The sequence below is a fragment of the Mus pahari genome, chromosome 4 (assembly GCF_900095145.1).
Source record: "Mus pahari chromosome 4, PAHARI_EIJ_v1.1, whole genome shotgun sequence".
Classification (NCBI taxonomy): domain Eukaryota; kingdom Metazoa; phylum Chordata; class Mammalia; order Rodentia; family Muridae; genus Mus; species Mus pahari.
In genome coordinates, this window is record NC_034593.1 from 142,284,987 (window position 1) to 142,307,889 (window position 22,903).

General features: G+C 38.9%; 1 protein-coding gene across 1 annotated transcript in view; it reads left to right on the top strand.

Annotated features, from left to right (window-relative positions):
* Positions 1-19,115, top strand: part of Lrriq3 (leucine rich repeats and IQ motif containing 3) — a 109,232-nt gene extending 90,117 nt beyond the window's left edge. The window contains exons 7-8 of the mRNA XM_021196827.1: positions 11,845-12,571; positions 18,430-19,115. Of these exons, the coding sequence (XP_021052486.1) occupies positions 11,845-12,571; positions 18,430-18,607 (905 nt within the window). The 3' untranslated portion in view covers positions 18,608-19,115. The remainder of the gene's footprint in view (positions 1-11,844; positions 12,572-18,429) is intronic.
* The last annotated feature ends 3,788 nt before the right edge of the window (positions 19,116-22,903 follow it).

Consider the following 22,903-nt stretch of genomic DNA (forward strand, 5'->3'; position numbering starts at 1 on the left):
GTAAATTAATGATTATAAAAATGCATAGGGTGTTTTTTAACTTGTTTAGACATATATAAAACCATACATGATGTTTGCAATTGCAGGAAAGTGAGTAATGAAGTTATACATTAGAATAATGTAATAAGCATTCATATGAAATTGACTTGGGCAACATTTATTACATTTTATTATAACATGACAAAAATGTAGCACATAATTTAGAAATCACTGGAAGTCTTAAAATAGTGCTAAATAATATTCACTTAACATAAACCAAATACAATAAGGGAAGAAAATAAGGAAAAAGAATATGAGGCATAAAAGAAAGAAAATTTACATTGAAATAAAATTTAATATGAATTGATAGCTTCAAAAGGCAAAGATGCCAGATTGGATAAAAATATTCCATGCCTGTTTTTAAAACCAACAACACTTGAGTTTTAGAATTTCATATGCCATGTGACTATCCTGATAGGAAGAAAATTTAAGTAAAAAACAAGTGTCTCCCTAACACGTTGAAAAAAAGCATTGCTAGGAATAAAGAGGCATATTTACTCATAGTCAAAGTCACCACTTTTGGAATATACAATAAATACAGAAAATTACTCTAAAAGCATGTCCTCATAATTGTGAAAGGCATACATAAGGAAAACAAAGGCAGAAAGAGATAACATGATGATGATAATCCAGACTTTTACACATGGCCGTAAAGCATCTTCAAGTGTCCATGGCAATCTAGCCATGTGCTCAGTCCTGCCAAACGCCTAATGAATAGTATAATTTTTAGAAGTAGAAGCATTGATTCTAACAATCCCTTTATAGAATGCAACAAAGTCCATATGCCCAAAGCATCTTTGATGTACAAAGAAAACTAAAGCAGATCCCCTAGTGGAGGAATAAGGACACTATTTCACCCCCAAAAAACCTCTGATCCAAAAAGTGTCCTGCTTACAAGAAGCACAGAAACAAAGATGGAGCATTAAGATGGAGCAAGAATCAATCCCTAACATGATTAATGATGTTCTGCTATACTTCTAGACAGTAAACCCGTCCTCTGAGAGTCTCTACCCAGCAGCTGATGGAAACAGATGTAGAGACCCACAGCCAAACATTATATAGAGCTCAGGAAGCCTTATGGAAGAGTTGCAGGAAAGACTGAGGGACCTGCAGAGGCTAGGGACTCCACACAAAAGCCAACAGAGTCAAATAACTTGGACCCTTTGGGTCTTGCAGAGACTGAACCATCAACCAAAGAACAAGCATGGACTGGACCTCGGTCCCCTACGCATTTGTAGCAGATGAGCAGCTAGGTCTACATGCAGGTCCCTCAACAACTGGGGCAGGGGCTGTCCATAATGCTGTTGCCTATTGGTGGATCCTGCTCTCCTAACTGGGCTGCCTTGTCTGGCCTCAGTGGAAGAGGATGTGCCTAGTTTTGCAGTGACTTGATATGCCAGGGTGTGGTGCTATCCAGGGGAGCTCCCCCTTCTTAGAGTCAAAGGTGAGGGGTGTGGAAGGAAAGGCTGTCTGAGGGGAGACTGGGAGAAGGAGACTGATATTGGAGTGTACTGTGAATAAATAAATTAACAATTGAAAAAATAAACAATAAATACTGCAAATTCAGAGTCACCACATCTATCAAACTGCTGTAAAGTGGATAGTGACCTCAGTGATGCATGTGTTGTGTGTGTGTGTGTGTGTGTGTGTGTGTGTGTGTGTGTGTGTTTATGAGCACCAAGACAGTGAGGAAACATCTTTACAGAAAAGTGCCACCAAGGTATGAAATTCAAGTGTAACTTTCTCATACCAGAGTCAAGATGCCACACCTCTAACCCAGGCTCCAATGTGTTGTGATGGTTCAGTAGTTAATGTTTACAATAGATTAAATATCTCCAAAGTAAAATCACATATAAATCATTTGAAAGCCCAGAGTGTGAGCTTTGGGGGCTGCTATATGCTTGTCACTAACAGCAGCCAATCACAGTGATAGAAGAAGCTGTAAGTGTGGGTACAAGGAAGGAAACACAGAAACTCCACTGTGTAAGAAACAAAGCGGAAAGAGGCAGGTGTGGGCCAGTATCATTGATTACATTTTCACACTTCACAGAACAGAAAGAAAGCCAGTACATGATAGAAGTTGGCATGCCTGGTCCCTTCATATTATTCCTTCACCCACACTCACTTCATTCTTTACACCCCTTATATTAATGCTCTAAACTCTGCTCACTGTTTAAGGCCATGTCTCTGTGCTGAGATGTCAGGAGAGTTTGCCAACAGTCACAACCACTTCACATCTATTTGTGAAGGGTCATGTCATAGTTACATTGATTTGAAATAAGGTGAGATCAGTTGACACATCACAAATGTATCATAAACCTATAATATATTCAGAAGTATCAAATGAGGTCTGTCAGTTGTAAATGACACAGAATTCTTTATCCCAGAGCTCCAGCGACCCCAAAACTAGTGAGATGACAAAAACAAAACAAAACAAAACAAAACAAAAACAAAGACAAAAACAAAAACAAAAAAACAAACAAACAAAAAAAACCAAAGCAAACCAAACAAAACAAAACAAACACAACTAGGTACAGTAGCATCCAGTTGTTTGATTCTTATGTACAGAAGTACAGCTAAAGCTGAAATGTAACCGTTGACTTAGGAATGAGTTTTTGTAAATGCTCTATTTCAAAGTAAAACCATGTGCAACACGATTCCAGAAATAGCCTGTGCAAACTGAGGAAGAATGGCTTGTGCTTCAGCCTCTGTTTGATGTTGTCAGTACCCAGAGGGTTTAATGTTTTGTTTCTGGTGTTGGGAATGTCTCATTGAAGATTCCTCTGTGGTCTGAAGCTCGTAGGCCAGCTGGTCTCTTCTAGTGGGCTGCTACCTCCTGACTTCATGTTTTATTGATAATTCTCTATATAGAAATGATTTATGTTGGCTCAAGGAGATCCTCTTATTGTAAGAAGAAAATATTTTGAAATTGTATTAATAACAATTTTAAATACACATTGAATTGATTTTGAATTGGTAGAACTCTTGTGCACATGCAGACACTATACACTGTGAGAACAGCCACATGTTCCACATTTTTAATGTGGTTTACCAAACACATTTTTCCTGCAAGTTTTCCTTTCCCAATATTATCACTGCCCACCGATTTATGCAGTCTACCTACTATTAGTAATTTTTGATAACTTATTTTTTCTGATGTTATGTAATCCAACAGCAATCTCTCTGGCTTTTCATATGAAGCATTCCATGTATTTTGTATCATTCTGTACCTTTATTGCGTATCACCCCAGATGGATTCAACCATTTGGTCTCTTATCTAGTCACCCTCTCATACTCTTGTGGTCCATGTTCAAATCTATTGTCTTCATAGTAAAATGCCACATACCACTCATCTCCTATGCTTACAGAGCTGCACAGCTCACCCTTTGCTGTGACCTACAATGCTACGCAGCATCTGACCTTACTTCATCTCTATGGTTACAACTACCACCAGTTACTTTTTCCTCACTGGGGTGTGTTTAACAATTTCCTGCCTCCTGACCTTTGTATAGTTTATCATTTCTTCTATAATATTCATCCCTGCCTGTCCTAGTTGTTCTCTTTTTCCTTCTTATTCTTATGTCTTAAGTCAGTTTTCCTTAAAATAGTTTCCTTGTCCACCCAATCGCCTCCCTTAACCTTCAGTTCTCATCTTCCTCAGGCACCGCTTCTTATTTAAACTTTCATATATACCTGTCTTCCCTGCTTCAAGAGAAGTTTCTTTTTTAAAAAAGAAAAACAAATTTTAAGATTTATTTATTTATTTCATGTATATGGATACACTGTCGCTCTCTTCAGATACATCAGTAGAGGGTATCAGATCCCAATTACAGATGGTTGTGAGCCACTCTGTGGTTGCTGGGAATTGAACTCAGGACCTCTGGAAGAGCAGTAAGCGCTCTTAACCACTGAGCCATCTCTTTAGCCTGAGAAGTTTCTTGAGACAAGAAAGAATCCATGTATTAAGAGATCACTCACCTCCTTTGTTAAAAATACTCCTGAAACACAAAAATTTTCAATTTTTCGTATACTTTTTCATGTATTCATATGTGGATATTTGTTATCTAAATTTCACATAAACAGTTCACAGAAGATAGTTTTGGATTAAAGAGAGATAGATACAATCTAATAAAAGAAAACAATTCTCAAATAAAAAGAAAATCTAATTTACAGAAAATACAAGAAGTAGGAACTAGAAAAAGTTGAGTAGGAATGTCATGGTTGTAACCTGTGTGTACAAATTACACATGCACCTGCTAATATATGGACTTTAAGGTACACATGAAAATTAGTATATGCAATCAAAATCATCTTAGGAAGCTGAATACTGTTCAGTTCTTCAGTGTGATGGCATTTGAGTGGCTACCACAGGAAGGAAGTTAGTGTCATTTACATTAGTAGACCACTGAAATTGAGACCTGGGGACAAAGACTTTTGGGCCCTATTTGAAAACCTGTGCCTGGCTGGATTTTCAAGACCTGTCATTTGCTTGAGAATGACTCAGCATGACCTATTGACCTGAATGAGACTGCTTCTGCCTAGCTAGGCTGATGTATCCATTTCTTATAAGCCCCGTGAGATCACCCCACACCCCTGTCATCTCACACCCCCATATGTCATCCCACACCACCCCATATGTCATCTCAACCCATACTTCTATCCCTACCTCCTTGCCCTGTCTATATAAGCAAGTTGCTGCCACATTAAAGGAAGGTGTGGTTCTTCTTGAGTCACAGACACCCACCATCCTGCTCAGCCCCAGAGATACCAAGTGGGTCCGGGCTTCTCTTCTCGCAGCTACCTGCCAGTACAGAGCCTACAAAAGACTATATAAGTGCCCACATAGATTTAAATGTACAAGCCCCATTGTCTAGAAAAAAAATAAATGAAGGGACAATTAATACAACAGACTGAATTACTATGAAACTTAATAGAAATAAATCACTCAGGAGAAAGAGAATAATAGCTGTAATATAGGTAGCAAAAATAGGTAGTTATAGGTAGCAATTAAGAACCCAGATATTTTAAGAGACTGTGAATATGTGTTCTTTGAAGGCTCTGTCCAGCTTCTAACACTTATATTCATTTCTACTTTGGAAATTGATTCATTGAGCCTCTGAGGTGTGTCTATAAATGTTACTTGAAGGGATTTGTTTAAGAAGAGAGTACAACCCTCCTGGACACCACAAACTCCAGAAACCAAGGCTGTTCAAAATGCTGCCAGTCTACTTGCATTTTCTGACTGAATATCAAACAGGAAGGAGGAGGTCAGGTTTATCTCATCCTTCATTGCATTTTAGGCAATTTTTAGATTCTAGGGGGAGGAGTCAATTTGTCAGCTAGGCCTAAATTTCTTTTTTAAAAGTAAAGAGTGACTTCAGATTCTCTCGGGTCTGAGTGAGTGATATGCCAGTGCTAGCTCAATGTCCCCCCCACCCCAGCCCCGTTACCCATTCTAACAGTGTTAAGGAACAGTCAATTATTTGGTTTTATGGATAATTCTTTAGGCTTCTTATTAAGAAACAAAGTCCCAAAGGGGTAAAGGAATGTGATGAGCTAGAAAAGGGTTCTTGACAATGTCTGGTTCCTATTTTCAGGCCTAGAGGGCTCTAAGTGTTCCTTCCTTGATGCCTGAGCCTCTTGTCTCCTGGCAGGGACAGCAACCCTTCTTGGCCCTCATTTTACCCTAGGAGAACTTAATGGGCAAATCTGTGCTCCTTTATGAGGTTTTCAATAGAATCATCATCATCGTCATCATCATCATCATCAACAATGGCAACAACAACAAAAATCAGGCATAACTTATGCACAGGGAAGTTTCCCATTCTAGTTACTTAGTCAAAAATCACATTTTGTTAAAGATGATAGCTATAACCCAAGGATGGGAAAAATATTCATATATGTTGACTGTTAAAGGACTAATGGTACATGAAAAATACAGAGTTTTGGGGACATCAGTGGATGTGCTTTAATTTCCACCATAGTATTTTTCCCTCTTGTGTTGTCTTAACATAGCTAGAAATTACCATAATACCTGGGTTTTGTGTAGTTTTAGGACTATTATTTAAATCACCAAAGTAGCTATTATTTCTAAGTCTGCATTTCAAATAACAGTTCTTTTTTCTCTAAATTAAAAATGTACTATATGAATAAAGAGTGTTAAATTGAACGATGTGATCCATATTTTCCACGATGTAGTAAGCTGGATAAAAGGCTCTTTTAAAAGCTGTGTCAAGCAATGTCTGGAAATGTGTGCCATTGTATCTCTAGGCGTTTCCCTGCACTCAGGCTGGGTCTGACACGCAGAACAAAAATGTGCTAATGTCATCTTCTTCTCTGCTTCTTTGAACCATAACATGACAGTTCACATTTTTTTTATGTCAGTACCCTTCATATCCAAAGGTTGTGCCACCGCTGCTATTGTTCATTTCACATAGGGAGACAGGTAACCTTTAGGCCATTTTCCTTGGAGTATATTTATTAACATTACATTAATTCAAAAATAGAATGTTAATTTGAAATCTAATATTATCAAAACATTTTTCTTTAATGTAATTTTAATTAAGATATAATTACTTAATTTTGTACCTTCCCTTGTCTCCAGTCCCTCCTATTTTTCTGTGTTTCCCAATTGTCTTCCTCTCAAATTGATGGATTCTTTTTATTATCATTACACACACATGTTCTCTCTCTCTCTCTCTCTCTCTCTCTCTCTCTCTCTCTCTCTCTCACACACACACACACTCACACACACACATACAGCCTGCTGCATCTCACTTTGTATGTATATCATTTCAGGGCTGACCACTGACCACTTTGTACTGGATAAACAATTAGGGAGCTCATGACAGAGAGTCTTCTTCCTTTCTCAGCAGGGATTCATCGCCTGTACTTCTTTGTCTAGGCACAGGTCTCTGAGAGTCCTCTGGCTGGACATTGGCATGCATACTGATATTGTTGCTGTTCAGAGTTTGCCAGAAATTTTGCTGTATTTCTGAGTGATGATATAAAAATATTTTATTTGGCATTGAGTCACTTTAGACCATAGAGTAGCTGCTGTGTGTGTTATCACCAATCTATTCCACAGGTTTGAACTTGTGTGTACACAATGGTAATGATCACCATTGTTGACTTGTATATAGTGTAGAGGAATCATGGAAATCACCAAAGGAACTTCTCACCTGCTTCAGCTGGTATTTCTGTCCATGGAAAATCTCCTGTGCCACCTCCTCAACTAAACATAAACATTGTCACCTCCATCATTATGCTTTCACTAAGGTCCAGTGGGAACTCCTGATGCCATTAACAGAGTTGAGATATGGGAAAGTCACAGCACAAATCTATAAGAAAATTTGTCTCACATGAGTTATCAGAAAAAGGGAACAGGGCAATAAGGCCAATATCAGAAACTTCAGATTACTTCTGGTAATGTTACTTTTGGTTAAAGCTATTCCTAAATACAATATTCAGTTATCATTAAACTTTATGGTCTCCTAGATCTTGCAGGATGACTTTGGACTCTTATTATAAAACAGAATATTTTTCACTTTTTTATTAGATATTTTCTTTATTTACATTTCAAATGCTATCCTGAGAGTTCCCTATTACCGCCCCCCCCCCCGGCTCCCCTACCCACCCACTCCCACTTCATGGCCCTGGTATTCCCCTGTACTGGGGGCATATATAGTTTGCAAGACTAAGGGGCCTCTCTTCCCAATAATGGCCAAATAGGCCCTCTTCTGCTACATATGCAGCTAGAGACAAGAGCTCTGGGGTTACTGATTAGTTCATATTGTTGTTGCAGACCCCTTCAGCTCCTTGGGTACTTTCTCTAGCTCCTTCATTGGGGACCCTGTGTTCCATCCAATAACTGACTGTGAGCATCTGCTTCTGTGTTTGCCAGGCACTGGCATAGCCTCACAAGAGACCACAATATCAGGATCCCTTCAGCAACATCTTGCTGGCATGTGCAATAATGTCTAGGTTTGGTGGCTGGTGATGGGATGGATCCCCAGGTGGGGTAGTCTCTGGATAGTCCATCATTTTGACTTAGCTCCAAACTTTTGTCTCTGTAACTCCTTTCATGGGTATTTTGTACCCTATTCTAAGGAAGAATGAAGTATCCACACGTTGGTCTTCCTTCTTCTTGGTTTTCTTGTATACAACAGAAATTTTATCTAAGTAAAACAACTGTATTTAGAATCATAACAACTCCTAAAACTCTATTTTCACCAAAACAGACATGAACCATAGGCAGAGGATAAGGAACTAAGAAATAAAGCTGCATGTGCCAAGAAATGACAATGATACTGAAACAATTAGCAAAGAATAAACAGGCTTAACCATCAATAGTATTAGAAAAGCTGGATATCTAAACTCTCATTTTTTTTTAAAAAAAACACTCTTTAATACATTTCACAAGAATGAATTTGCAGTCAACTTGCAACTTAATGATTATAATAATTTTGAAACACTAACATTTGTAGAGTAAACATGGAAGCATGATTCTTGACATGCATTTACTAAAAATTTATTTTTATACATACCTAAAACACAGGTAACAAAAGTTAAATTATCGAGACTATATAAAATCAATAATTTGCAATATAAGAAAACAAAAAAAGACCAAATAGCCCTTATAGAATGGGATAAAATATTTGTGCATTGCATATAGGATGTACAAAATTAATAAGAAATTCATATAATTCAGTGACAGAAAGCAACACAATAAAAATTGGGATGAACACATGCATATTTTCACAACAGAAGCAAGCATTAAAAAGATTCACATGATAGGTAGGTATAAAAGAATTAGTTATATAAATTACACATTGTTGTATCCAAGCACAGAAACTAGTGAATTAAAAATATTCCTAGAGCTCACCATTGTAGCAGTACGATTTGGACCTGGCCAACCTGACTGTGTGTTCAAGGCTTTAGGTAGTTCACGTGACTCTGCTCTTGAGGATCAGATCCGCCTCTCCGTTTTCCCACTCTTCCTTCCAACAGCTGTAACTGCTGAGCAGTGCTGAAGTAACACAATGCTCTGAGGTTATGTATGTATAAAGTACTAGGGTGGAGTTCGAATCAAAGAAGATGCACCCCCCCCCCCGAAGGAATGCTGTATCTGCTCTATTACCAATGCTTGGACATCAGTAGCAGGAAACCAACTACATGATGAAGGAACTATCATAAGATTCTTATTAAATTGTTTTATTTATTTACATTCCAAATGTTGTCCCCCTTCCTGGTCCCCCTCCAAGAATTCTTTACCCTATTCCCCTTTGTCTCTGAGAGGGTGCTTCCCCACCCCTACTTCTCCTCACTCATCTACCCAGCCCCACCTCACTTGCCCTGATACAAGATTTTAAGGATTAATCTTACTTATTCATTATAGAGAAATGCTATAAGAAAACTCATTTAAGAATGAAGAGTCTGGACTGTAGAGGAAACAGCATTCTGCACAAAACATGAAAGTCTGGTGATGGGTGACGATGGTCTTTGTATGTATAGTGAGAGCTCCTTATACTGCAGCATCTTTCCATGGCATGTGACCCACAGCTAAAAGTTGTATGTGGGTTCCGGAGCAAGGCTGTGTTGGTTCAGAGGGGTCTTAGGTACAGACAAACTAATGTGTGTGTGCACAGGGGTCCCAGGTACAGAAGGACTGCTGTGTGTGTGTGTGTGTGTGTGTGTGTGTGTGTGTGTGTGTGTGCAGAGGGGTCCCAGGTACACTTGAACTGCTGTGTGTGCAGAGGGGTCCCAGGTACAGAAGGACTGCTGTGTGTGTGTGTGTGTGTGTGTGTGTGTGTGTGTGTGTGTGTGTGTGTGTGTGCAGAGACCCTTGTGTCTGTATTTTCAAGTATTGCATTTGAATTTTTGTGCTTAATTTATTTGTTATGGTACACACAGCTTGATCTCATCCTGTGGATACTCATTGGGCCATTAGTTAAATTCCCTGTCACTTTTCTATACACCTCTCATCTGCTGCTCTTTGCATCCTGCTCTTTGTTACAGCCAACTGTGCCTCCATGACCCTACCACCATCTGTTTGAGCACTTCAACTTAAAGGCTCTAAAGGAATCTTCTCATAGGAGTGATTTTAAAAATCACTAAATAGGGTCCCCAAGGATAGAGTTAGAGAAAGGACCACAGGAGCTGAAGGGGTCTGCAGCCCCATAGGAGGAGCAACAATATGAACTAATCAGTACCCCCAGAGCTCCCTGGGACTAAACCACCAACCAAAGAAAACACATGGTGGGACTCTTGGCTCTAGCTGCATATGTAGCAGAGGATGACCTAGTTGGTCATTAATGGGAGGAGAGGCCCTTGGTCCTATGAAGGCTTTATGCCCCAGTGTAGGGGAATGCCAGGGCCAGGAAGCAAGAGTGAATGGGTTGGTGAGCAGGGGCAGGGCAGAGCAGATAGGGGGTTTGTGGAGGGGAAACCAGGAAAGGAGATAACACTCAAAATGTAAATAAAGAAAATATCTAATTAAATAAATCACTAAATAGAGTCACAGAACTGCATTCTCAAGCCAAGGAAGCAGTCTCACACAGGAACCCCTTTCTTTCCTGAGATTTGTAAATGTATTTTATGTCTATTTGTTCTTGTTCATCAATAGGTTTATAAAGAGTACATATGGGAAAAACAGGTTATTACCATTGTATTTGTCAGACTTGTTGTCCTAACCAATAGCCTAGGAGTGGATATGGTTTCATGCATGATTCCCATTTACTTCCAGCTTCATCAGAGTCCCAGCTGGACAGCTCTAGTGTGTGATTAGTGTTGCAGCTGCTGGTCAATTACCAGAGACTCTTTTGTCCCACAGCTCCACTATGAGATAGTATGTTTTATCCTCATGTGTGTAAAGGGAAAAGAAGGAAATGAGATGATAGCAGAGGAGACATGTGTTCTTTAAAAGCCTTGGTTATCCAAGATGAGACAGTGCATTTTTGTTCAGTAGTGAGATCCAGCTTATCCTGATTTGTAGTGGCAAAGAGGCTGAACCTTGTGTCTTTTTAAAGAAAAAACTTTGATGGCAGCTACAAGTTTTCACTGTAGTTAGAAACACAATGTAACTAATTGCAACACTATTGGAAAACACAGAATCATGTTAAGTTGTAATATTTGTTCTAAAGCTTCCAGCCCAAGATCCCTCAACTAATAAACTTAGCAAGTTCACAAAACTAACAACTGATCAGAAGGATGATTGTAAAATATATGTCACAGCCACGCACAATGACAGAGCACTGACCATTCCAGGCCATCTCCAAACTGGCAAATGATAATGAATTCAGCTGCTCACAGCACAGAGCAGATCCCTCTGGGGGCCCGATGATGATAGGTGCTGCCTGACTCGGGACCTGTTTTCTCATGGTTTTCTTTTTAGTAAACTGTATATACATTTCTGTATATAAGTATATAAAAATGATGTCTAACTCCATAAAACATATCACTGAGTATATAAAATTATGTCTCAAGCACATAAAACCATGTCTGAGAGCATCTTCTTAGTGCTAAGTACTGTCTAAGTGCCACATGCAAGAGAGAGTGGTAATAGTGAGGCTGTGCAAGTCAGGTTCCCATGAGAAGTGATACAAGGAACAACAAATTCTATGAGGTACATTTACATGGAGCAAGGCTCTAATGGTGGTTTTCTTTCCCACATCAGAAGGTAGAACATGGAGAAATGTGGTGCTTGAAGTGATTAAGTTCCTCAAATGTATTTGATGTAGCTTCCAGTGTATTTGAAGTGAAAATAAGGTCAGCTCCTATGCTGTCTGTCTGTCTTCTCTGATATAGGTCAGAAGGCGGTGAAAGCTGAGTCTGAGGATGAGGAAGTGGACACTGAGTTTAGGATATCTGCGATGAAGATCCCTCTATATTCCTCCAGATCACTCAAGTATGGGGCAATGCTGAAGGAGATGAAATGGGACTATTTCCCAGAATATCTCCAGCCATTTCCTGCCACTCGTCAAAAGCCGCCAGTTAAAAGAGAGACTCTCTGGAAGCTAAAGAAAAGGAGAGAGTTTCTGGCCGCACAGAGGGCTGGCATGAAGCTCCACATGCTTGACGACATTGATAAATATTACTCAGAACAAAAACAGCATGAGGAAGAAGCAAGAAAATTTGCAGCCATGGTGGCAGCACAAGTTACCCAGGAAAGAGCTGGTGTCAACATTAGAGACAAGTTAAACAAGAAAATTACTATGACAAGAAAACTAATGGAAAAGGATAATGACACAATCCAGAAAGGCTTACAGCAAATTTGGAAGGAGAGACTCGCCTACCTGGAAAAAGTTAGAGAGCGGAAATTTATGTTTCTAGCTGAAAAAAAACTAAATGCTGCAGACCAGTCTTTAGTCATTTCCCTCAACAATGAGAGGTCCATTCTGCTCAAAGGAATCACCCAAGTTGAAAGACTGAAAAAAAACTTGTCTGAAAAAAAAGCAAAGCACTTAGATGTTATTGAAAAATTGGAAAAACAAAAATATAGGCAGAATTTGTTGATGGAAATGAAGAAACTAAGGTAAGTTCATGGCTTAAGCACAGCAAGCCCTCACTTGGTCTACAGTGATTTACAAAGCCAGTGCTGAGTTCTGTCCTTGATACTTTATACTTTAGCAAATGAGTTGCCAAAGATTGGGAATCAAGAGAACTCTTCCCTCCCCTAGCATCACTGATGAGAACCTGCGGAGTTACAGTAGCACGGCCTCGGCTGCCCCACCTCTGGCCAGTGCTGCCCCCGGGTTACAGTAGCACGGCCACGGCTGCCCCACCTCTGGCCAGTGCTGGTAACTCACTCCAGCTCCCTCTTACACAGTGGGAGTGCTTTGCCTCTCTTTGTATTTCTAAAGAAAATCTGGGATAGAGACATCTTTGTTATTCTTTGACCCTTCTTATCTAAAGTGGCATAGTCTCAAATAGTTCACATGATCCCTCTCACCCAGACCTCTATTTCTACTCTTCAGCCTTTCCTGAACTCATTTCCACTTATCATCCTGGAAATCTTAACTAATTCTATCCATTTGTTTGAGACAGGGCCATAAATAGTTCAGACTGGCTTCAGGTTCTGTGTAGAAGAGAGTGACCTTGAACTTCTAACCCTCCTGCCTCCATCTCAAGAGGGCTGGGGTTTCAGGACTGTGTCACCATGCCAAGTTCATGTGGTGCTAGGGACTGAAACTAGAACATCATATATGCTAGGCAAGCACTCTGTCTACAGAATTGTATCCATTTCCCTTAATAGTTCTGCCCTTAGAATTCTGACTTAAGTGGGTACCTTGCCATTGTCCACAGAATGATATTTGACCTCTGAATGATATTTTAGGCAATATATTTTGTTTTAGCCCAGAGTCCTCTTACACTAAAGTTTCCAGTGTAGTTTTAACCTCTTGACATAACAGCAGGACTTCTCATAGAGAGCAAATGGCTCTCCGTTTCCATCCAACTTCGTATTTGCTTATCCTTCTGACTTCACACTTCGTATTTTATTTTCTGAAGATATGCACTCTGCTGCTAGGGCATATCCATTGATTGAGAAACTTCTATCAGTATATTCACGAAAATGACATGTAGATGACCATTTCCTCTGCATGGCTACCTGTTGTCTGTACACTCTCCATTTATAATGAAAAGAATGCACCATAGGGGGAAAATCATATATTGTTACCCACCCCACAGTAACTAGCTCCAAAGGCATTTCTTGGTTTTTTTTTGTGTTTTGTTTTTGTTTTTTTTTTTGTTTTGTTTTGAGGCCGGGTTTCTCTGTATAGCCCTAGATGTCCTGGAACTCACTCTGTAGACCAGGCTGGCCTCAAACTCAGAAATCTGCCTGCCTCTGCCTCCCAAGTGCTGGGATTAAAGGCGTGTGCCACCACTGCCTGGCAGTATTTCACTTTTTAACTATTGAATTTTTGCTATTTCATAGTTTTTTAGTTTTTAAAATTTAATTTCTTTTCATACAACAAATTTTGATTATGTTATTTCTTCTTCAAGTTCCTCCCCAAACCTTGCCACCTCCCTAGCCAACTTCTGTCTCTTTGTCTCTGTCTCTCTCTCTCTCTCACACACACACACACACATACATACACACACACATACACACACACACACACACACACACACACACTCAAAACAAAAGAGCAATAAGACAAAAGCACATGCACAAGCCAAATGAAACAAAGGTCCATAGTTGGGACCAATGCTGCAGCACCTGAGCTCTCAGAGGACATTCTGCATTCATGTTGCAGTGCCCATTGTGGTCTTTGTACCCTGACTCATAAAGCTTTTCTCCAATCAGCATCTTGTATATTTATATCCTCCAAATTGATATAGATGGCTACCCTGTTTACAGGACAAGAACATGTTAGGGCTCCAAGCACATTTTACATTAATAACCAACTAATAACTTGTCCTCATATACACATAAAGTACCTCTGTTCACTTAAGACTGCCCTGTCTCTGAGCAATTAATCTTTTGGTATTTATTAGTGGCCAAAATCTCTCAACTCTTTTATTCCTTTGCCTTCACTAGGTGCATGTGTAAACTCTGTGGTAACACTCATCTGCCTCATGTCTACCTTGTGTATTTCCCGTCCTCCGTAGGACCCAGGTCCCCCAGATTGTTCTGTGCATTCTGTCTAGTATCTCCATAGTCCTTCTCTGTGCTTCTCTTCATAAAGCCAACTGTCCTTTTCTGCCAGCTCCTGCCTATAGGCATTTCAGCCATCTCCATCACCTAATTCACCAGCTAGATGGCATCACACTGTGGCTTTTATAAACCCAACTTCATTTGTCCCTCAGTTGCTCACTCTATCCTACAACCTACAAAAGCAGCTTCAAGCCACTGTCAAATGTAAAGCTCCAGACACAGGCGCCACTGCATTCTCAAGTTGTCTGTGTTCTATCCAGACACAAGCGCCACTGCATTCTCAAGTTGTCTGTGTTCTATTTATTACAGATTAAACTGCTTCTCTCCACCATAGACATAAAATTATAGGTGCCATAGGTTAGTTTGGCATTCCGTGTCTGGCACTTCAGGGTAAAACTCTACTTTTCTTGTTTAAAGTCAGTGTTAGTTCCTACTATGAATGTTACTGGTATAGAAAATTGGGATTGTATGAAATGTGTATCTTAGTTTGAGAAAAAGTGGAAGTGTAACATCTTCAAATTCTTGAACATGGTACAATCCCCATTAGTTTCAGCCTTGTTTAATATCAGTGACATTATATTTGATGTACGAAAGTCTGTTAGAATCATTGAACCAAGAAGATGGGGACTGAGCTCTAGACCTCAGAGAGGTGGCAATGCTGAGTGGCTGTGCTGCTGTACCTGCTGGTGGAAGGGACTCCACGCCTGTGTGTTAGGGTAGCCTTAGTTAGTTAATCCACTTTAAAAGGGTTATCTTGGGTTATTCGAATGGGCCTAAGTCTTCACTTTGGCTTTTCAATGCAGAGACATCACTTTAGTTATAGACATGCTGAAGCATTTCTTAAATATCCATAACTGTTGGTTTTACTTTTATGATCAGGATAACTGACTCTCCTTTCCAATTATTGGACGCTGACATGTCCAAGTACAATTGATTCACATGTATTGATCATTCATTGATTCTTTTAAATCGTCAGGTTTGCCCATAGCGAGTGATCTTTACCTTTTACGTGATGGTTTCAGCACAATACTTTTAACTTCCACTTTGCTTTTCTTTGCATGTTGCAAGCATGCTTTGCTTTGATTTCTATTCAGCTGTATGAGCATCTGTGAGCATTATCTGTGTTCTAAATTGAGAACTGACCTGGAAACATTGGTTTCTTTAACAAGTCAATGATGTCACATGATGTTTGTCTGGAAGCTGTCATATGAGAGGGCATGTAATGTTCTGCTGAAAACAGACACATGAAGAATAGAATATAAGTAAAACCCGAGAAGCAATGAGAGAAGGGTCTTGCATTGCAGTGCTGTACAGTGCTTGACTTCTTCACTGGCCTTTGCTTGTCTTCGCTGGTCTCACTCCTTTGCTTGTCTTCGCTGGTCTCACTCCTTTGCTGGTTTTGCTAATCCTCACTTTGTATAGAGAAGCGTGCCAAAGAGCTAGTGGTATTCTGGCTGATTCTGGCCACTTCTGCTGCCTTGTGCTGATTTGGCAGAGCCTTGCTATTTCTGTGGAGCTGAGCAGCTGGTACTGACTTGTTTGCTATTGTACTAGACTGCTGGTATCCTGACAGCAAAGAGTGGAATTGCTCCAAAGAATTACTACTAAACAGATCCACAACCCCCTGTCTATTAACCTTCTTTCTCCTCTACTCTGGTAGGCAAGCTAGAAGGGAGTTTGCAGCATATAAGAACCCCAAATAAAGTAAGTTTTGAAAACTCTAAGCCTACAGGGAACAGAGTAGCTAATGTCAACTGAGTAATTGTCCAGTGGTAGGCATGTCTTTGTTTTTTGTATTGTTTTGTTTTGTTTTTCCCCCAGCACTGGAATTTGAAGCAGAGCTTATGCCAGTCAGAAAGCTTGTGCTGCATATTCTGTCCTGTTCAATTGCTTCATACTAACTTCTAAGCTGTATTGTACCCTTCGCGAGGATGAAGCAAACATAAATAATGCATCCAAAATTACATCCCTAAAATTTCATAGATGGATTTTACACACCAAAAGAATGTTTGTCAAACCTGCCTTGTTCCAAGAGCCATTAATAGGTTCTTCATATCAAACTCCATGGAAGTTATCACATGAAAGCCCTGAGAATGAGTGTTTCCAAAGAGAACTGCAACCTCTCTCCATCTGATGTTTTTTCTTATGCTTTCCATTAACTATTGGGTAAAGGGACTCATTAAAGGAAGACCATGGCATCTTCAAAGAATTTACAATGTGTAACTCATTTTGTCTTCTACTCAATGAACCCTATGAGTTAGACTATCCAGTCTCAAAGACTAGAAAATGAGGGAGAGAGGATTTTAAAAAATGTATCCAAAATCCAGTTATTAAGTTGAAAGCTTATAACTCAACTTTTATATTCACCCTCTGAGTCAAGATTTCTGATTATACATATGTAGAGATATAGTGTTTCATGGATCAGTCTGGAGAATTTCACCAAAATTGAACTGAGCAGAGAAAGAGCAATGCCACTTCTCAGACCATATATCGATATACTGGTCTCTCTGCCTCCGTTTTAACCATTCATGATATCTGAAATGGTTCAGTCAAAATGACCTGTCCATAATCCTTTGCCTGGAAATGTGTATATATATTTTAAAGTCTCTGGGTTATTTTATGTTTGAAAATTCTCTTTTCTCTTCTCTCTCCTTATTTTATTGGCTTCATTATTAACATTTCCTTCACTTCTTATCTTACATTGACTTGTTCCATAATGGGTTTCTTGTCTTAGCTAATTATTTGATGCAAGTACTCACTGCATCTCTCTCACACACCTGTGTGCTTGCACTGATGATATCCTTCCACTTTCCTTTCCAATTGAAGCATGTAGAGCTGCTTTTATGCTTTAGCAATGAATGAATGAATGAATGAATGAATGATTGGGTATGAATGAATAACTTGTCTTCCTTGTTATGACATTTTCTGGGTGTGGTATGGTAATCTGATCCAGGTCTCTCTAATTTAGAATATGTATTCTTCTAGTGGAGTTGCTATAACTAAATACCATTGGCTCAGCAGCCTAAGTAAATGGGTGTGTGTTTCTGCATGCGCAGAAACACCTTGGACTGGGTTCGTACTGAAGGGTTTAAACATCCTAAAAGAAAAAGGGCTGTGAAAGGAAAATGAATGCCCTGTCGATTCGCTGATCAGAGCACTCTCGTTTTAATAGTTGGATTTGCTTAAGTACAAGGAAAAATTCCCAGCCTGCCCTTGAGTCCCTTTGAAGCTGCCGCGGTGGTCCAAGGATCTAGGCAATCCCAACGATAGTCAGCGGTCCGAGGGATCGGGGGTGGAGATGAGTATCTGGTAGGCGGGTCCAAGGATCGAGGTGGTCCAATCTGGCTGCATTCTGGGAGATCTGGGGAAGTCTTCTCAGTGGCAATTCTGTGCGCCTGTAAGGAGCGCAATATAATGTTTAGAGGAAGAGTGATTAGTGGAGGTGGGAGACCCCAACAAATGGGATGTATTTTCTCTTGAGTTCCAAGAAGTCTGTCATGGAAATAGAATTGTGGGAGGAGTCTCAGATTTATGCAATGAAAATCTCATAAATATTAGTATGATATGCATTGAATATTATTTATCAATCTAGTAATACTATGTAAACTAAGCTTTGTCCTTCCTCTGCTTATGAATGTCTGTTTGGAAAACATCCAGTTTCATCTATACATCCCAGCTTATATGGCTTTTATAAACTAAAATTATCTCATTTGACTTTTCTTTTTGCCTCGTAGGGTGGAAGAAATCCAGAAAAGGCACTGTGAAGAGAAATTTGTTATTGATACACTCATCTTACAAAAAGGCCATGAAAGACTTGAGGAGGCTAAAGCAAAAGTTGAATATATTAAGACATTTTATACCTCTAAGTCTCACAAAAGGAGTAATAATGAAGCAATGCCAGATCACATCTGATGATCGTTGTGAATTGTGATCACCACTGTTACTTAAAGGATCTTGAGGTCATACTGGGAAGACATGCTCTCCACAGGACAGAGCTGGGGATAGCAAGGTTCAGGAGCAGAGAGAAGATATCCACAGATGTTTCTGGTACTGACTACAGTGCAAATCCTGTTGATTTTGCACCCATGAATGGTCACTATGTATCGATGTGCCCAAGAGGGTATGAAAGCTGTATGACTTCTTCATACAAAACTCTTCCAAAAACTGCAGCTTTTCATCTCTCTAACAATGACAAGTTGTAAAGCTACTTTCAATATTCTCTGGTAATATTTTACCTAATTGCCAAATATTACTAACATATTATATGCAGTAAAAATGTTAATTACCAAAGTTCATATATTGAAGTATATTTCCTGTTTATCTTATTAAAATAATTTTTAAATGTTTTAAGTTTTCAAAATAAAATACACCAATGTATCAACTACTTGTATTAATAAAAATGAAAAGACATATTATGAAAATAGAACATTCTACCATCATCCTTGAAGACACTACTGTGTTTACTTTTGATGTGTTTGTCCTTTTAGCAGAGATATGAGCATGGGAAAGAAAGAGAAGAATCAAAAGGAAAATATGTGAAACTCTATCATGGCAATCACCAACTATACAGAAATGCCACTCAAGTGTTTCACATTAGTGGTAGAATATTTGAAAAACAGCAAACATTAAACATGTAAAAATGTCTTGTTTAGTATCCTTTCACCATCTAGGACAGTAAACTCAATGATGTCATTGTGACATCATGGGTGGGGTACCATTCAAATCTCTCTTAATTTCTACCAGCTATAGGAATAGACTTTAGAAGTAGTAATATTTCAGATACTCTCTGATTTTATCAGTCTATTATAATTTTATAAAGATGAAGTGTTCTACAAATGCAATTCTTCATGTGTACTTCAATGCTGGACTGTTATCAAATGCAAGTATTGCTTTCCGAAAATGCTAGCTATCTATTTAAGTCCACAAAACGAGTTCCACTGTCCTGCTAATTAGCATATGAGTAACAAGCAACTCATTTGGTATTTTTAATCATTCTGTAGAGAACTGACTACAGAAAGCCAAACAGAATAGTCTTTCACAGCAAGTGGGTAAATGAGCAAATGTCTGTCACTCCTGTTTTCCATTCACTTTTGAAAGTTATATGTATATTTCATATATTTATCAAAATAGTAATCTATATAAGTTAGTGTTATTTTAAGATTGAGATGTGGAATAAAACGTATATCAGACAGCATGGTATTCTGACAAAATGAGCACTTCCTGAATGTCAGTCCGTAGAGGTGCGAGTGAGTATGCGAGTGAGTGTGCTTCTCCTCTCACAGGAGCATTTGTTAAGTCTGTAGGCACTCTGTGACATACATCAACAAACCCAAAAATGCTCATTCATGCGATGTATTGAGAACAATTTATTCATTTGGTATTGATATTGACTATGTATTTTTCTCTTCTCCCACCCTATATTTTTCAATTTTTATCTCATAACATACGGCTAACAAATTCTTGACCATTTCTACTCATCTCTGGGCAAACAGGCAAAGAATATTCTACTCTCTAGGCCAGAATGCTTTTTCTGTATGTGTGTGTGCTCTCATGTGCTGTCTTAAGTTGATCTCATTATTCCTCACAGTTCATATTTTGAAGAATCTCAAATATGTGTCCTATGTCATATCTCTAGTAATGATGTCTCTGTATTTCCAAAAAAATGTAAACATAATGTACTTCATTTGAGGTCTGAAAAGATTTTAAAGTACATATTAAAATTTAAGTCCTTTGTGTTTCACAACATTCTTCCTTCCTCCCCCTCTGTGAGCCTCCAGTACCTCCCAGGATCATACATATGTGACAGTTTATGTGGCCTCCTGTACCACAAGCTTAGAGGATAACTGACTTCCAATTCTAATTATTAAATATTTTATCCCATCAGTTCTGCCATCCAAAAGTCAATATAGTAGAATGGCTAGCTTTTTATTTGACCAGTTGTTAAGACAAGATAAAGGCCACTACTTGGAAAGTATTTGTGCTCCTGGTTTTCTTGGAGTGTATTGTACTAAGTGGCACCTGTTAATTACATTTGGGTGGGAGCTAACAAGTATTTTTAAAAATTCTTCTCACATACAATTAATCCTGATCTCAATTTGTCTGCCTTCTAATTCCTCTGTACATGCCCATATCTCCCCTAGATAGACTGTTCCTCAATTTTTCTTCAGAAAACAGCAGGTCTCCTAGTGATAATAACCAAACACAGCATAACAAGATGCAATAAGACCAAGACCAGGCACAAATGATCATATCAAGGCTGGATTAGATAACACAGTAGGAGGAAAGGGGTCAGAAGTTCAGGCAAGAGAGTCAGAGACAACCCTACTTAATGGTTAGGAGTACACACACACACACACACACACACACACACACACCATACCACATGTGTGTCTCCACATGAAATACTTTTAAAAATATAGGTAACATTCTTAAAAGAATAAATCTCAAAGTAGTGTTAGTTTGCATGTTTGCATTTCTCAGACATATAAAGATATTGAACATTTTTTAAAAGTTTCCCATCCCATTTACAATCACCAAACACTTTTGTGGATGCCAACATGTGCTTACTGAGAGGAGCCTGATATAGCTGTCTCCTGAGAGGCTCTGCCAGTGCCTGACAAATACAGAGGTGTATGCGTGCAGCCTACCATTGCACTAAGCACAGGGTCCCCAATGAAGGAGCTAAAGAAAGTACCCAAGGAGCTGAAGGGATTAGCAGCCACATAGGAGGAATAACAATATGAACTAACCAATACCTCCAGAGCTCCCAGGGACTAAACCACCAACCAAAGATTACACATAGTGAGACTTATGGCTCCAACCACATATGTAGCAGAGGATGGCCTACTTGGTCACCAATGGAAGAAGAGGTCCTTGGTCCTGTAAAGGCTTTATGCTCCAGTGTAAGGGAATGCCAGGGCCAGGAAGTGGGAGTGAGTGGGTTGGTGAGCAGAGGGAGGGAGGAGGGTATAGGAGGCTTGATGAGGGGAAGCCAAGAAAAGGGATAACACTTGGAATGTAAATAAAGAAAATATCTAATAAAAACATTGAAAAGAAAAAAAAGGTTTTCCTCGGCTATTTAAGTTTCATCTTTTGAGAACTCGTAGTTTTATATACCATTTTAAATTTGGATAGTTAACTTCCTTGATGTGCAGCTTTTTTCAGTTGTTTATATATTTTAGATACTAACACTCTTTCATATATATATATATATATATAATTGTATAATTCAGATGCACATGTATGTTGTGTATAACTGTATATGTATATTGTACATAATTGTATACTTTCATAATTATACATGTATGTATAATTGTCAAAAATGCTTCTCCATGTTGCAGACTACCACTTTGCAAATGTGTTGATGTGCTTTGATTTACAGAAGCTCTTTAGCTTCCTGTGGTCTTAACGGAGCATTTCTTTTCCTAGGTTATCAAAGTTATTATGTTAATTCATTCTTAAGAGTTTGTAGTGACTCCATTATCTGTCTTGCAGGAACTAAGAAGACAACCATTTACCTTAGGAAAGGAAGTGTATGTTTTGGTTCATGTAAAAAAATGCTGACATAGGGCAGAGACACCTCTCTAACAGAGTGGAGACTATCAGCATTAGGAGTGTGTAGGTGGCCTTTGTCAGATTATTTTTGCCTCAAATTATCCCCATTGTTTAACCTAAATGTCACTTTTTTTGAGACACACCACTGATGAAATCCTATTTTGAGCAGTGGACCATCTCATAACAACAACAACAATAAAAATTAGAGAGACCAAATAATTTCATCACAAATTGATGTTCTATAAGATCAGTCATGTAAAGTCAGCATAATTTGACTTTCTAATTTCAGTTACCACATAGTCATTCATGATCAGAGGAAAGAGTTTTCCTGATGCTCACACAGTATGTTTGCTTTTGTCACTTGCCAAGTGGCTATCACAGAGTATCTATCCTGAAGGTTTTGGTAATGCCTATAATTCACCCAATGTGCAGAACTGGAGCAACAGAATGAGCTATGTGTTTTCTGTTATCATTGACCATTTTCTCTGCCATGACCCTTCCATTGGAGGGTAATAGCAGGCAATACATCAAATTCTGCTAATCTAGAGGCAAATTAGATTAAAGGTCAGCCATGAAGCATTGAACACTCAGCCATATGGCATGTATCTTACCCAATCCTTCATTCTAGACATCTGTCTATTTGCTTAATCACCT